The sequence below is a fragment of the Sminthopsis crassicaudata genome, chromosome 3 (assembly GCF_048593235.1).
Source record: "Sminthopsis crassicaudata isolate SCR6 chromosome 3, ASM4859323v1, whole genome shotgun sequence".
NCBI classification, from domain to species: Eukaryota; Metazoa; Chordata; class Mammalia; order Dasyuromorphia; family Dasyuridae; genus Sminthopsis; species Sminthopsis crassicaudata.
The window spans coordinates 338821100-338837827 of NC_133619.1; the positions used below are offsets into that span (position 1 = coordinate 338821100).

At 36.3% G+C, this 16728-nt stretch overlaps 1 protein-coding gene across 1 annotated transcript in view; it reads right to left on the reverse strand.

Moving 5' to 3' along the window:
* Positions 1–16728, reverse strand: part of SLCO2A1 (solute carrier organic anion transporter family member 2A1) — a 139487-nt gene that overhangs the window by 51632 nt on the left and 71127 nt on the right. Inside the window, exon 3 of the mRNA XM_074301576.1 lies at positions 16498–16660. Coding sequence (XP_074157677.1) covers positions 16498–16660 — 163 coding nt within the window. The remainder of the gene's footprint in view (positions 1–16497; positions 16661–16728) is intronic.

Consider the following 16728-nt stretch of genomic DNA (forward strand, 5'->3'; position numbering starts at 1 on the left):
AGCACAGTATTATTTAGTAGATAGTTCAGGAGCTCATGGTATTGTTGATATCAGACTGGCTTTGGTGACAGGAAGAAATAAGTTCAGATCTTGCTATCTCACAGATATATACAAGCTTCATGATCAAGGGTGGGAATGAATCACAATGTCTCAGTACCCTCAAGCAACTTTATTAAAGTCTCACTGGGTGCGGGAGTTTCCAAACTGAGCTTACCTAATATTATTAAACAGGGGCTGAGGCTATAAAATAAATTCCCCAGCCCCAGGTAGTCTGTTTAGGTAATGTTGAGTGGGAGTGGGAAAAGTAGGGAAGAAGGGTGATAGCTGCCCCTCAAGACAAATTTGGATCTGGTTTTCCTCTCTATGGCAGTAGACTTTTTTACATTTACTAGGATCCCTGTGGGCTGCCACAGTATATGATATTTTTCAGGGAAAGTCTAGGAGACCAGCTAATTAGCACATAGAACACCATTGCAACTGGTTTGATGGATAACAGTACCTGGATCTTCCAGCAAAGAACATGGGCCACTGCTTCCTCTGGACTCACTACAATCCCCAGAAACACATTTCCATTTCCATCCATCGAGGACGGATTGGAAATGGTCTTCCCACCAACTCAGTTGTTTTGTGGAAAGGCCATTGGAGTTCCTGGCTCCCAAAATCCTAAGTGGGTCCCCTTAGGCTGCCGTTTCCAAGGCAATTTGTGTACATGTTGGGGAAGATTTTGGGGGGAGGGAAGAGAGGCCCTTGTGTGAATATGGGAATCTGTTTCTCATCTTCAACAGAAGGGGACTTCTGGAAGGCTCTGGGTTCATCAGAGTACATTTTTTCTCTGCTAATACAAACTAGGCTCTGGGTTAGGCCCAATTTTCACAAAGCTGTGAAATGCTAACGTGAAACAGGCCAGGACCTTTCCCCTCCTCTAGCTCCCCCAGCCCTACGCCTAGCTGAGAGTGAGTCAACACTGACTCACTGTGAATCTTAACATATTGAATTTCAATTAAAATCTCTAGTACCCTTTTGCTGTTTTTGAACACATATGATGGTGAATCAGGAGTGAATATCTATATAGAATGGAGACAAAAAAGGGTCTCCGGTCATAGTGGGCTTCTGTCAGCTTACACAGAGGTCCCCACCCTGAGGATCATTAAGTTGCTAGCCAGCTTTCCACCTCTTTTCTATGAATCACTGCCTAAGCTGAACAATCGCCCAGAGGGCTAGATGGAACAAGAGAGGAAGGAAGAAAGTCTATAGCAGAGAGAATGATCACACTATGAAGGAAGAAGAGACAGGTTATGGATAGAATATAAAGAAATGGGTCTTCCTTTTTGCAGGGAGATATGTTGAGTGAGAGAAAGCAAAGGGTGGGAAGCAAAGTGCTGGTTTAGTGATTGGTTGGTGCAAGGAACTCCGGGCCCAGAAACGATTTCTACTGATGTAGCTAAGTTACCTGTCTGTAACTTGCCTGAGAGTTTAAGTGATTTGCCCAGGGCCATGATGAGAAGTCTTGAACCCAGGTCTTCTTGGTGTATATCAATATTATTTCCAATTCTAAAACCTCTAGTCCCTATGCTGGTATACCATATTATGAGGCTAGGTGGTACAGTGTCAGGTCTGAAGGCAAGAAAACCTAAGTTCAAATCCAAACTCAAACACTTCATGACCATGATCAAGTCATTTTCCCTTTGCCTGCCTCCGTTTCCTTATCTGTAAAATAGGGATGATAATAGCACTCAGTGTCTGAGACATTGTAGGTACCTAATAAATAAATACTTATTAATGTACTGATTTTCACACATGTTACTCCTGTTTTGGTATCCCCTCATACTTATATCTACTTCCTAGGGTATAGAGATACCCATTGTATTGCATATTGGCAGTCCACAAACCACTGCCCTATGTTTACTATCCCCTGTGATTATATCATTCCCAGGTTTTGACCAAGAGGGGAACTTAGAAGTAGGGAGATAGAGAGAGAGAGAAGAGAAGAGAAATAACTGTATAGTAATTCTCTGTTTCCAAGTCTCAGAGCACAAGCATCCTACAATGAGGAAGATATGGAAACGATACTGTTGCTTCCTGTTGCAGTCTCTCCCATAATGGTAAAAAGGTCAAACCTTAGATGCATCATCAACACTCTTGGGAGTCTATTTTAAAATGTTTTTGTTCTTCAGTACCCATTTCCTAATCCTCCTAAGTTTTCCTTCTTAAAAGATCTTCCTGTAAATACCAGTAACACCCACCAGTCAACCTAGTGTGGGCAACTCTTAAGTTATAAACAGGTTGTTTTCCAAATGTTTACTTGTAGAGCAACTGATCTTTTGGAACTCAACTGTTTTCTCATAAAACCACTGTAATGAGTGGGAGCTCATATACAAAAGCCAATTTTGCCAAAATGCCCTTGTGATACTATTTCAACAACATCCCATTGCCATGCATACTGCTTTTTCTGTGGGCAAAATAAATTTAATTCCCGCTCAGGAATATCTCTTCTTTCTTAATAGGCTGATTTGTTAAGGTTGGGATAAGAAAGAAATATAGAGTCATGGTAGCCATGAGTACCAATAATTTGTTATTCTCAATATTTTCATTAACATAAAGAATTGATGAAAAGCAGCAGAGGTACCAAAAGGTGAATGAGTCAAATGTCTAACTTTCAAAACAGGTGGAAGGGTAGATTCCATTTCTGAATGCTTAGAAAAGAAATGATAGCTCTTAATATGCACTGTTTAATCCTTTGGCTATAGTTCCAAACTGCTATCCATAATGGTTGGATCCTTTCACGGTTCCACCAACAATGTATTAGTGTCCCCTCCAACATTTAATCATTACCTATTCCTACTGGCCTCTTCTCTACCAGCATTCTAAGTTCTATGATGAGTGTATTTTCCTTCCAACCTTTATTTTCAGAGAAAACAGGAAATATTCAAGATGCCCTATATTCTGAACACAGAGCTTAGAGTCAGGAAGACCTGAATTCAAATCCATCCTCAGACACTTAGAAGCTACGTATGGATAAGGTTACCTAGATAAGTTACCTAACCTTGTTTGCCTCAACTTTTCTTTTGTAAAATGAGCTGGAGAAGGAAATGACAAACCACTTCAGTATCTTTGCCAAGAAAATGCTAAATAAAATCACAAGGGTTTGGACACAACTTGACCAGTAACAATGATCAGAGCAATTGTAAGACCTTGGGCAAGTGTCATTTTAGTTCTCTGGATCTCAGTTTACTCATCTATAAAATAAGAGAACTAGATGGAACAATGATCAAGGTCCTTCAAGTTATAGATTTGTGATTTTATCTGGTAAGAAGTGAGAATCTGGAAATCTCTTCACCATCTCTGCTCCCACACTGTCACAAAACACTCTTCTGCCCAACTATGACCATTTAAATTCATCAGCTTCTGTGGAGAAATTCATAGATGCCTTCTCTTCCCTTCTTTCCTAAAAACCAGATCTAGACTTATTGGATGAGAGAGATGTATATATTATCAATTAAGTATAAAAGGTGGGGAACAGAAATAAGAACCAAGAAAATCTGTGTTCAAATACCTTCCCAGATGTTCACTAGCTGTGTGACACTGAGCAGGGTACTTAACTTCTCAATGCCACAATTTCCTCATCTGTAAAGAGAGAGATTAGATTCAACAACTCCCAGGATCCCTTCTGACTCTAAACTTAAACCTTTATGGTAGTATATGTTTTAAAACTATGAAGTTTGGGAAAGTCAGAGCTCCCTTGAAAATTCAGATGTTTCATCCAAGTTATCCATGTTTCTTTGAATTCCTCATATTCATCATGCAAAAATTTCCCATCCCCTTGAGATATCATAATTTGCTCAGTAATTGCACAATTGATGGATGTCCATTTTATTTCCGATTTTTTATTATCATGGTGAGAGTAGAACTAGGAAAATGACAGGTACAATGACTCAACAATGGAAATGAAGCTAAATGCTGTGATATTATGATAACCTATCATTACCACAAGAAGAGATGGGGAAATGTATCTTCTTTATTTTATAAGATCATAGATTTAGAGCTAGAAGGGTTCATCCTTGTCCAACTTCTTCATTTTGCCCCCCAAAATTTTTCACCAGGCCACAGATAAGTAAAATGAGATTTGAACCCAGAGCTTCTTGACTTCTAAGTGTACTGCTCTATCCACTAAATCACACTGCCTCTTAAGGAATATTTTTTGAGTCTTTAAAAGTAGGTAATATACTATCTCTTTAATGCCTGAATATTTTATGATGCTTGTTTTTACCCTTTTTTATTGAACATACCACAGAAAACCTGATGTTTTTCTATCATTTTTCTCAGTATTTTTTATCTTTTGTTCATCAAATGTGTACTTAAAAATTTCCACATTGAATCTAATTACACTAAGTCCTCAAACTTTTTTTAGTTGTTGCTATTTTTTTCTTTTTCCTTGTGGGCAATTGAAACAGCTTGATTAATAATAACATCCATATGTTTAATTCTTTTCTCTGCTGTCTGTTTCCTTCTCCTACAGAGGTTGAATAAACCTAACCCAACAAGGTCGTGCTTGCACTGGAGAAACCTCTCTCTTGGGTAGAGAATAGTATTATTTTAATTTGCTGCAAAATCCTCCTATAAGTTAAATTCAATTAGGAAAGTTCCACAATCTTAGAGTTGGAAGTGACCATTGAGTCCAACTTTTGGACTTTTCATGAAGACTCAAGTTATAATCCAATACTTTCTAGGGCAGCCCATTTTATTTTTGGACAGCTCTGATTATTATGACTGCTAGGTCGTGCAATGGATAGCTTGTTGGGCCTGGGTTCAGAAGGACCTGAGTATCTGCCCAGATGTGAATAGAGCAAAGCAAAATAAACTGATTCCATTATCTCTATGTGCCTTTAAGTTACGCCTCTCAATGAAATCCAAGATCAGATTATCATAGATATGATCATCATAGTAACTACCAAGTGTCTAATAAGACCTTAGTTGGTAGCTAGAATTGTATATCAGACAAACAAATCTCCTAATTATTAATACAGACTTCAAAATACTCTGGGGAACTCAATCAACAAACTCTTCTGGAATTGACCCATTATCATAGATGGAACTATTGCCTACAATGACCCAGCATAATGTTGATCAATAAAAACTGAAGAACATCTTTTAAAAGATGGCACCATTGTAAATATTCATAAACCTTTAAAATGCAGAGATACAACACAGGAGATCAAAATCAATGGAAACAAGAAGAAGTAGATATTTTCCCTGCTGTCATAATAGAGGTTCTACTAAGGATACTTTTAATCAGCTCAAGAATAGGTATCATTCAAGAGTGGAACCAAAAGGCTCTCCATGGACCACATCCCATATGAACTCAATGAACAATATGTCAGCAAAAAATAATTGAGCAAATGACTGAGTCAAGCAGATTCCTTTACAGGAGCTCAGCATAGTGGCTTAAACCAGATAATACATATGTTATAATAACCAGAGGAAGTGTGGTTCAATGAAAAAAAAAAAAAAAAACAAAAAAACAAAACATTGGCTTTAACAAAACATCAGAGCACCTAGGGTCAAATCCAATTTCTCCTTTATTTCCCATGTGATCTTGGACACATAACTTAGTAGAACACAGCCTCTATATCTGTAAAGTGAGAGGATTGGACTAAGTGATCTGTGAAGTTCCTTCCAGTTTTAAATTTATAGTCTTATGATTCTCTGATGCTTAGATAATTCTAGATCAAGGATTCATCATCTTTTGTGGAGTCATTTTTGTGGGCACTTTTGGCTCATGACTCTAAATCATGAATCAATTCTCAGAGCCAATCCAATCTGAATTTCTATTTCATATGCAACTTTATCCATTACAAAAATGGGATCACAGATCACAAATCACTTCTAATCAAGTTCAACCCATGATTCCTTAATGTGATGAAATCTATGGTCTTCCCCTTTGCGTAATAATATTTTAATGACATAAAATACAGTAGGTAGGATTACCAAGGCAACACATCATATCAAAACATAGTTATGAAAATGGTGTGTGTGTGTGTGTGTGTGTGTGTGTGTATGTGTGTGTGTGTGTTTTAATTCTCAAACCCCTGTTAAAAACTTGGTTTAGTAGTCACACAGCTAGCAAGTATAATCTGGATAAACAAACTATGCATGAGTCAGTTCTCAGTGCTAATCCAATTTGAATTTCTATTTCATAGATAACAATTTATCCATTAAAATAATAGAATCACAGATCATAAATTACTTCTAATCAAGCTCAGCCCATGACTCCCTAAACTATTTCTCCTCTAGACTTTTCATGCTGCCAACATCCTCCTCCACTATCGAGTTCCTCTCCAAGACCTGCTATTTGAAGAAGTATCTACACTAGCTAAGGCTCACTACAGGTCCTCACTTTCCCAGAACTCCCCTCTCCAGATTCAAAGTTCCTTTTTGTATGTTGTGTTCGCCAATCAGAATATAAGCTCCCTGAGGGCAGGAACTTTTCTTTTGGATTCTATTTGTGTTCCCAGAATTTAGCTCAATGTCTGACATACAGAGTTTAATAATAAAGGATTTTTTTTTTTTCATTTATGGTGAACTAGAAGGGATATAAAGTCCATTTAATAGAATATTTATCAAAGTGAGGATAAGGACTGTTGTGGATCCCCATAGAGTCAAACCATTTTTTCACAATAATAAAAAAAAATTTTAATTTCGAATTTGGTCAATATCATTAATGGAATTCATATAAATAAAAGCTTCTGCGGGGAGGGGGTTCAATAATTCTAAGAATATTATGGGGTCCTAAGAGCAACATATTTAAGAATTGCTGATCTGGTACAATTCTCTCATTTTTCAAATAAGGAAACTTAAGCAAGAATTAGATTTTTTTTTTTAATTAGGTAATTGGGATTGAGTGACTTTCTCCGGGTCATATAACTAATAAGTGTCAAGTGTCTGAGGTCACATTTGAACTCAGGTTCTCCTGACTTTAAGGCTGGTGCTCTATCTCTGCACCATCTAACTGTCCCTAAGAGAGTCAGACATGTTAAGGGTGACTTGTCTGAGATCACACAGATAGTAAGGGGCAGAGCCAGATGTTGATCTCCTGTGACTTCAGGTATTGAAAACAAACCTATAAGAAGCAGGTTGGCTTATTGGATAGACTGTTGGACTTGGGACCTGGTTTCAAATACCACTTCAAATATTATCTGTGAGACCCTAAGCAAGTTGTTTGAAGCTCAATTTTGACCTATAAAATCATAAAAATAGCATTTCACATGGTTGTTGTGAAGATCAAATAAAATACTGTATTTTAAGTATGCTAAAAAATTCTCAGGTGTGTCAGCTAGTAGTAGAAAGAGTATTAATATATCAGTATTATTATTAATGTTATGCTACCCACCTTCAGACAGAGGTAACACATATAAAAGGCACTTTTTTTTTGGATGTGATTAAAGCAGGTTCATATGGTTTTGTTTTTCTCATTTTCTCACTGTGGAGGTGGGGGAGTGGGGAGGGAAAAATTCAGATCTGAAAATAAAATTGAATTTTAAAAAATATTATTAATGCCAACCACATATTTAAATGGAATGAGCTCAGTACTGGGAATCTGTGAAGATGGATTCTAGGTCAATGTTGCTTTTATTTCTTTATATATATGTAACATATATATATTTACATATATGTAACATATAAATTGATTAATTTGTTTGTTAATTGTTATATTTTTTTATTTTTCAAAATATGTACAAAGATAATTTTCAACATATACCCTTGCAAAACCTTTTTTTGCAAATTTTTCTCCATTCCTTTCTATCTCCCCCCTACCCTAGATAGCAAGCAATCCAATATAGGTTAAATATGTGTGGTTCTTCTGTACATATTTCTACATTATCATACTGCAAAAAAAGTGAGAAAGAAAAAAATTAAACAAACAACAAAAAGATGAAAATACTCTACTTTGATCCACATTCAGTCCCATGGTCCTCCCTCTGGATGCAGATGGTTCTCTCCATCACAAGTCTATTGGAACTGGCCTGAATCACTTCATTGCTGAAAAGAGCCATGTCCATTAGAATTGATCATCACATAATCTTGGTATTGCTGTGTACAATGTTGTCTTGGTTCTTCTTACTTCATTAAGATGCTTCTATTTCTTTTTTTACCAGTTAAAAGTTCTCCAGTCTTACAACACCAAATCCACATATGCTGCCATCAATGCCCTCCCTCCACAGTTCAGACTAAGATAATTTGCCTTAGGGATGTTTTAAAGATGGAGGTTCCCAGAATCAGAGAAAGTAAAACTGGAAGAATCTTTTGAAACATCTGTTTCAACTGTCTCATTTCATAGATAGGGAAATTGAAGTTCAGAGAATATATGTGATGTTATGATAAAAAAATAATAAACATGTATATAGTATTTTTAAATTTATAAAGCACTTTGTAAATATCATCTCATTTTATCATCACAATATATCTGAGAGACAAGTGCTACTTAATAAAATTCTCATTGTACGAGTAAGAAAATTGAGGAAGAAGGCAGTTAATTGGTTTATTCAGGGTCACCCAGCTAATAAATATCTGAGGTGGGATTTGAGGTGGGAGGTGAGTTCAAGTCCAAATTCTATTCAATCAGTACAGATAATACTGCAACCAGAATCTAAGTGCTGTGTATATCTTGGTGAAAGGAAAAGGATTATTGAGTTGCATAATAACATCTCTTATGTTCCTTCCCTTTACTAATTTCTTAATTTTCCATAAAATACTTGGCACTGGTTGTTGCTATTTAGCCTTGACAAATTCATAGGCTTCCTGCCTATGTATCATCCATTGTCTCTCAGTATAGACTTTCCTTAAGTTTTTGTCTTTAAGCCTTTTTATAGATCACCGCTCATCTTACCAGATAACTAATTTCCAAAATCCTTTCTCTTATCTCCTACAATAAACTAGTATCATGTTGACTGGTTTCCTGTCCAAGGAAACTTTTTCATCTTAGGCTCACTTCAGAAAGCCATTATAAGATTTTACTAGGTCATCCCATTGAGTTGGACTTATGAAAACTTTCCAAATATTTCTTTCTTGGCTTATATTAGCAACCACTAAAAAAAAATAAGCAAGATCTTCCTCATTTCTGGAATGTCCACACCTTTTTAAATATTTGGTTATTATGACTTTTTCACATATTCTCCTGGGGCAACTGCTCCTCAGGGAAATGGATAGAAGTTCAACAAAGGAAAATTACATTTGTGAGTGATATTAATGAGTGATAAATATTTTAATAGCATTTTATTTTTCCAAATACATACAAAGATGGTTTTCAATATTCACTTTAAAAAAGCTGTGTTTCAAAAATTTCTCTCTCCCTTTTTCTTCCCCTTCCCCAAGATAGCAAGCAATGTGCAATTAAAAAGAAAAAAAATATATATATATACATATTTATCATGCTGTGCACAAGAAAAGTCAGAGCAAACATGAGAAAGAAAAAAAAAAAGCAAACAACCAACAATAACAAAAAAGTAAAAATAATATGCTTTGATCTATATTCATTCTCCATAGTTCTCTTTTTGGATGTGGATGCACATCCATCAGAAGTCTATTAGAATTGCCTTGAATCACTTCATTGTTTAAAAAAAAAAAAAAAAAGGCCACGTCCAGAGTAATAAATTTCTAATCCCCAGATCCCTAGTGACTGTCTATGAACAGTCAAGTAAACAAGGAATTATGAAGCATCTGGGTGCCATACCCTATGCTGAGAAAGATGTAAAATAAATAAATAAAGGCTTGTTGTCAAAAACTCAGAATCTAATGGGAGGAGATAACATGCAAACAATTATGTACAAACAAGAGATATACAAAATAAATTGGAAATTATCTCAGAGGTAACCCATTGAAGATGATGAGAAAGGTTTCTTGTAGAAGATGCAATTTTATTTTGAGAATTAAAGAAAGCCAGGGAAGCCAGGAATTAAAGAGTGAGGAGGGAGAGATGAGTTATAGGTAGTAAAAATGGATGGCCAAGAGAATGCTTTACTTGGGAATCTTATGAAAGGTTCTGTGCCTCCTAGAGTTTTGAGCCCAATCTAGGAACATTTTTGGTATTTAGATGAAATGGGAAAGATAGCTCCTTCAGAAATGGAGAGATCATGGGGTATGTGTGTGTGTGTGTGTTTCTCCAGTTTAATTTTCAATTGTGTCTGTCTCTTTGTGAACCCAAGTGGGATTTTCTGGACAAAGATATTGGATTAGTTTGCCATTTCCTTCTCTAACTCATTTAACAGATGAGGAAACTGAGGCAGACTTAAGTGACTTGTCCAGAATCACAAAGCAAGTTAAATTTGAACTCAGGATGATGATTCTTTCTGATTCCATACCTAGTGCTCTGCACTATGGCACCACCTAGTTGCCCCATAAGGGCCACGGGTCTCTGGGACAATCACAAATTCTCAGGGCTCTAAGCAATTCTCTAAGTGACCCAAGAGGTGCTATCTGCTTTTGAAGAGGGAGTTTCCACACTGGGAGTTCTCTAAATTGATGAAGGCACAGGTCAGATAAAAACAAAAGAGAAAACAGACAAACAAAACATGTGAAAAGAAAATGCTAATTTAGCCAAAGAAAAGAAAGGTATTAAGATATTTAAGCCATTCCCCTTATTATCAGATGGTAGAAGGACAAGTTGAAGACAATGTACAGAGTCTTTGTACAAGGTGGGTCTTTGATAAATGCTGACTTTACTCCAATTGCCTTGTAGAGAAAAGAAAGGAAGCATCAAAGGGTAGTAACAGCAATAACTTGTATTTATGTAATATTTTAAGGTTTTACAAAAACACTTCCCCCATAAGAATATTGTGCAGCAGGCTCAAAAGTTAAGAGTTCAAGGTCTATCTTCATCTTTTACTTCTGAGCTTTTAGTATCCATATCAGTAAACATGGAGAGGATGCTTTAAATCTGCCTACATCAAAGGATTTTTCAGATGATTGATAGATTGTAAAACATTGACTTCACAGAGCAGAGTTCCTCTCAGATACAGCTGTGGTTGGCTTCTGAGGATGGGTGGCATTCTACATACTCTTTTAAATGGATTTGAGGTCACATTTTCTGCAAATGCTTTCCTCACTTCAGTAGATATCATAGCTGGTCATTGTCCTTTCTTTTCTCCTCTTCCAAATTTCAAGGAAATACAGAACCCTTTGGATCAGGAGATCTTAATATAGGGTTTTTGAGTTTTTGGATTTTGTTGTTTTGTTTTTTAAGGGATAACTATATTTCAACATAATTAATTTCCTTTCTAATTCTTTGTGTTTTATTTTATACATTTAGAAACATCATTCTGACAAGAGGACCATCAGCTTCATCAGACTGTCAAGGAGATACACACAAAAGTTTAAGAACCCCTGCTCTAAGGATGCTTTCAGAAAACCTTGGAAAGATTTAAATGAATCAATACAAAAGAATTGATACATTTAAATGAATGAGCAGAACCAGAAGGACCTTGTAACAACAGTAACATTAATGTTATGTGATAATCAATTATGAATGACTTAGCTATTCTCAGCAATACAATGATTCAAGGAAATTCGAAAGGATTTATGATGAAAAGTTGCTGTTTATCTCCAGAGAAAAAACTGGTGGAGCCTGAATGCAGATTGAAGATACTTTTTCTTTATATTATTTTTCTTGTGTTTTTTTGGTCTGTTTTCTTTCACACCATGACTTAATATGGAAATGTGCTTTGCATGACCATACATGTATAATCTATGTGAAACTGCTTACCTTCCCAGTGTGGGGGGAGAAAATTTGGAACTCAAATTTTGAAGAAATAATTTTAAATTATTTTTAGATGTAATTGGAAAAATAAAATACTAAATTATTATTATATTTATTATTATTATTATTATTATTATTATTTTAAAAAGAAGTACTGCTCGGACCAAAAGATCATCATATGCTTCAACAACAATACTGTATGATGACCAATTCTGATGCATGTGACCATCTTCAACAATGAGATGAACCAAATCAGTTCCAGTAGAGAGTAATGAACTGAACCAGCTACACCCAGTAAAAGAATTCTGGGAGATGACTATGAACCACTACATAGAATTCCCAATCCCTCTATTTTTGTCCACCTGCATTTTGGATTTCCTTCACAGGCTAATTGTACACTATTTCAAAGTCCGATTCTTCTTGTGCAGCAAAATAACTGTATGGATATGTATAAATATATTGTATTTAACTTATATTTAAACATATTTAACATGTATTGGTCAACCTGCCATCTAGGGGAAGGGGTGGCAGAAGGAGGGGAAAAGTTGGAACAAAAGGTTTTGCAATTGTCAATGCTGAAAAATTACCTGTGCATGTATCTTGTAAATAACAGCTATAATAATAATAATAGTAATAATAATAAAAGAAGCACTGCTCTACACTGACACTTGAATTCTTTCTGAGGACAGTCCAACTGCAACCCAGAACTTTGGTTTTAAGAATTAACTCTTTTTCAATTAAGGAGAATAATTTATCCTATTGTCAGCATCACATAACATTTGGTACAAACCAAGCTGGTCCCAGCTATTTTAACTTGGGGTGCCTCTATGAAACCTGGAGGAGGAAGCCACTCCTGCTTTCACCACTTCCCAAACTCTCCTATAGAGTTCAGAGCAAGAAGAGAAACCTTAAGACATAAAATGCAGAGAATTTTTCTCCTGGGTGGGCCTGAAGACTTTGTAAAGCTACCATTCCTGGATGAAAAGCCAAGTAATTGTTTTCAGACGCCCTTCCCTACAGAGATTGTGTGTTGGAATGAAAATAAGAAAATGATGTGGGGTCCATTATAACTCAGGAACCCAGATCCAATTAAAATGGAATTAACAGACAGGGAGGTATGGCGATATGTGACTAAAACTGACCCTTTCTGCCATCTGGTAGAATGGGCCCTCACTTGCCTTAGCTCATGTTTTTAATTACCTTGAAAAATATTAGCATTTTCTTTAGTAAATAGAATGTTAGACTTGGGAATCAATCCTGAATTCTAATCTTGCTTTAGGCACTTACAAGCTGCATATTCCCTGGCAAGTCATCTAACATCTCTTAGTCTCAATTTTCTCTTCTGAAAAATGGGGATAATAGCATCTTTCATGGGTTTATAAGTAGACCATATATGTAAATTGTTTTGCATACCTTAAAGCACTGTATAATGCTATCTATTATTATGATTGACATCATTATATTTATTAAATAATTTAATAGTAATAATAATTATGATGATGACAATTAGAAAAAGAAGAATTAGAAAAAAAGGAGAAGGGGAAGAATTAGAAAAAAGGAGAAGGGGAAGGGGAGGAGGAGGAGAAGGAGAAGGAGAAGAAAGAGGAGGAAGAAGAGGAGAAAGAAGAGAAAGAGGAGGAGGAGGAGATGATCAGGCATAATAATTCAGAGAAAAAGAGTTTCATCCACCTTCATTCTCCAGTGGCTCCCTGTAATCTTCAGGAACAAGTTATGGGCTGTTAGACTAGTGAATTCATCTTCCTCAAACACCCACCCCCTTTGTATTTTGAAGACTTCCTCTAGATCCTTTTTGAAAGCTTTCTTTGATGCAGGGGAAAGAACATTGCATTAGAATCAGAGGTAGCACTCATCTCCATGCTGTTCCTTGGACAAGACATTTCAGCTCTTGTTTTCTGACCATTGTCATTGACTGTCTCTCTCTCCTCATCTCTTCCTTTTGGTTTCCTTTAAGTCCCAACTTCTGCAGAAAGACTTCCCAATCCCTCTCAATTTTAATGTCCCGCCTCCATGATTACTCCCAATTTTATACAGTTACTTGCAAGATGTCTCTCCCTTTAGATTTTGAGTTTCTTGAGAGCAGACCATCTTTTTTTGCCTTTTTTTAATCCTCCAAGTTTAGCATAGTGCCTCACACATAGTGCACAACCAATACTTATTAGAAGGACTAAGAGTCAGGGATGGAATCTTGCATTTTAAAATACCTATCACTACATATCCCCAGGCTTCAGTTCTATTACCCATAAAACAAGGGTTTGGACTTGATCTCTCAGGTCTCTCTCAGTGCTAACATCTTAGATGGCTACACAGCTCTATGGCCTTGTCCTAGGAAGGAAAATCTAAGATCCTGGTCATAGATGAGTACTAGTTTGTTCTGTGATTAATGCTGTTATAGTCTATAAGATCTGATGTCATTAGATAACAGATTTAAAGTTATAGGGGATTGTAAAGGTTATCTAATCATCTGATCACAGGTCAAGAGGCAGAACAGGTATCAGAAATCATCTGGTCCAACCCTCTCATTTTATAAATAAGGATCTGAGGCACAGAGGTCAAGTCACTTGCTAAGAGCAAAGATAATAAGGAGGAAAGGTTAGAACCAAACCTAAATCTTTCTGAAATGGAACCCATTTTAAATTACTGTACTACCATTTTTCTTTCTAAGGTGCTTGTTCTGCACCCATACTCACTGTTCTGGTGACTATTTTTAAATGCATAGAAGGCTCTTTTTCCAGGGAGAGAATCAGATGTGGATTAATTAACAGCTTTCTGAAGACATGATAGGATACCAACACTAGCACTTTACAAATGAGGAAATCAAGAGGAAAAGTAACTTGCCTGAGGCCTTTCAACTAGTTAGCTGCAGAGTCAGGAATGAAACCCATCTGTGGACTTATTGTTCAGTCCATACAATTCTGAACTTTGCCCTGAGTTATCATCATTTAGCTCTGGGAGCTCTATCTTGAGGAAAACAGGACAAAAAAAGCACTTTTATCAAAAATTAGGAAGGAATGGGATAGGTGTGAGTGAACAATAAAATAATCAGAACTGAGGAAGAAATCACTTGCTTCATCTTATTAGTTAATAGTTTCAGTATCTTCTCTACTAAAACAGTCTCAATAAATGAAAACAAACCGATTTAGGGCTCATTGTTGCTGACTTGTTTCAGTTGTATACAATCCATTTGAAGTTTAAAACTGGAGTAGTTTGCTGTTTTCTTACTGAGTTCATTTGACACATGAGGAAACTGAGGTAAACAGGGTGAAGTGACATCCCCAGTGTCACACATCTAGGAAAGAGCTAAATCTGAGGTTATACTTGAACTCATGTCTTCTTTACTTCAGTCTCAGAGTTCTATCTACTGAGACACCAGCTGCATCTAGGGTCCCCTTTATTGAGGACACTAATAATCAATCTTGAGCTCAAAGAACAACAGGAACAGAAGTTATAGAATAGAAGTTATAGTTCACATTTACAGAGGGTTTTAAGACTAATATATTCAAAAGATCCAGATCCAAATACTACCTCTATTACATGGTGCAATGGAGCCTGAGTTGAAATCCAGCCTCAGGACAAGTCACATAGCCTCCAGTTCTTTAACTACAATAGTAACACCTACCTCTCACTATTGTTGTAAGGATCAAATAAGGTAATACTTATAAGTCATTTAGTTTATTACCTGGCACATAATAGGTGCTATGTAAATGATTATTCCATTATTATTTACCAATTGTGTGATCTTGGGCAAATCACCTAACCATTTCCTTATTTATAAAACTGGGAAGTTGGACTAAATGGCATCTGAGGTCCCTTCCAGCTCCAAATCTATAATCTTCTATCCTTGTTACACAACAACCTTTGCATGAGGATAGAACACAGGTCATATTATGTGGTGTAGCTCCTAGAGAAGTTGTAGAAATACCCTAACACCATCTGATCTTGGGATTGATATAGTTAGAAATGATATATTTCTTCCCCTAGATTATTCTGCCCGCAGTTTACCAACTCTCTATGCCCTTTACTAGGAGTTCTTGACCTCTTGTGGGAAACAGACCTCTTTGGAAGTTGAGTAAAACCTATGGACATTTTCTTGGAATAATGATTTTAAATGCACAAAACAAAACAGAGGATTACAAAAGAAACCAATTATAATATAATTTTTTTCTTTTTTTTTCTTTTTTTATTCATTGAATTTAAACATATGAAGATTTTAAAAAATTTCCGTGTATACAGAAGAATAAAAAGATTTACTGTAAAACCATGAATTTACATTTCATTGCTTACTTTTTTAAAAAAGTATAAAATAAATGCTACACATTATTTTCAAAGCTTCTCTGCCTTCTATACTTCCTTCTAATTTTTCTTTGATTCTCTCTGTGCACTTTTTATATTTTCCCCTTCCTCCCCATCCTGTGTTAGAGATGATGACCATTAGAACAAAATATTATTTAAAACAAGGTTCAGAACAACTGCTCTATTCTACCCTTTTCATTACACAAGGTAAATCCAGGACTTGAAAAAACAAAAAAGTAAGTTCATGAAGAAGCAAGAGTTGGTATTCAGTACTCTGTTGACTGACTTGAATATGTATTTTCTGTATCTGAAATAAACCCTTTTGTACTGTTTCTCTTTAAGAAAGGAAGAGGATTCTTTCTGCTTTGGAGCTTGGGTCTACAGAAGATGGGCATAGCATATGTGTTGGGAGAGAGTTTAGGGGGAAAGTTACTTACCCCCAAGAAGAGGGGAGTACTGGTAGGGATCGGAGAGGAAGTGAGGGAGAGTGAGAAGAAACGCTCCCGTGGCCAGCAGGAGGCCCCCAATGCCAATGAGCCTGGGCCGGTGAACTCGGCTGCCGAAGTAACTGACGAAGATGATGAGAAGAGCATTGCTGACCTGTGGTTGAGAGCACAGTGTTATGAGATCAGAACTATCCAGGCTTAAGTGATGGAAAGGAAAGATAT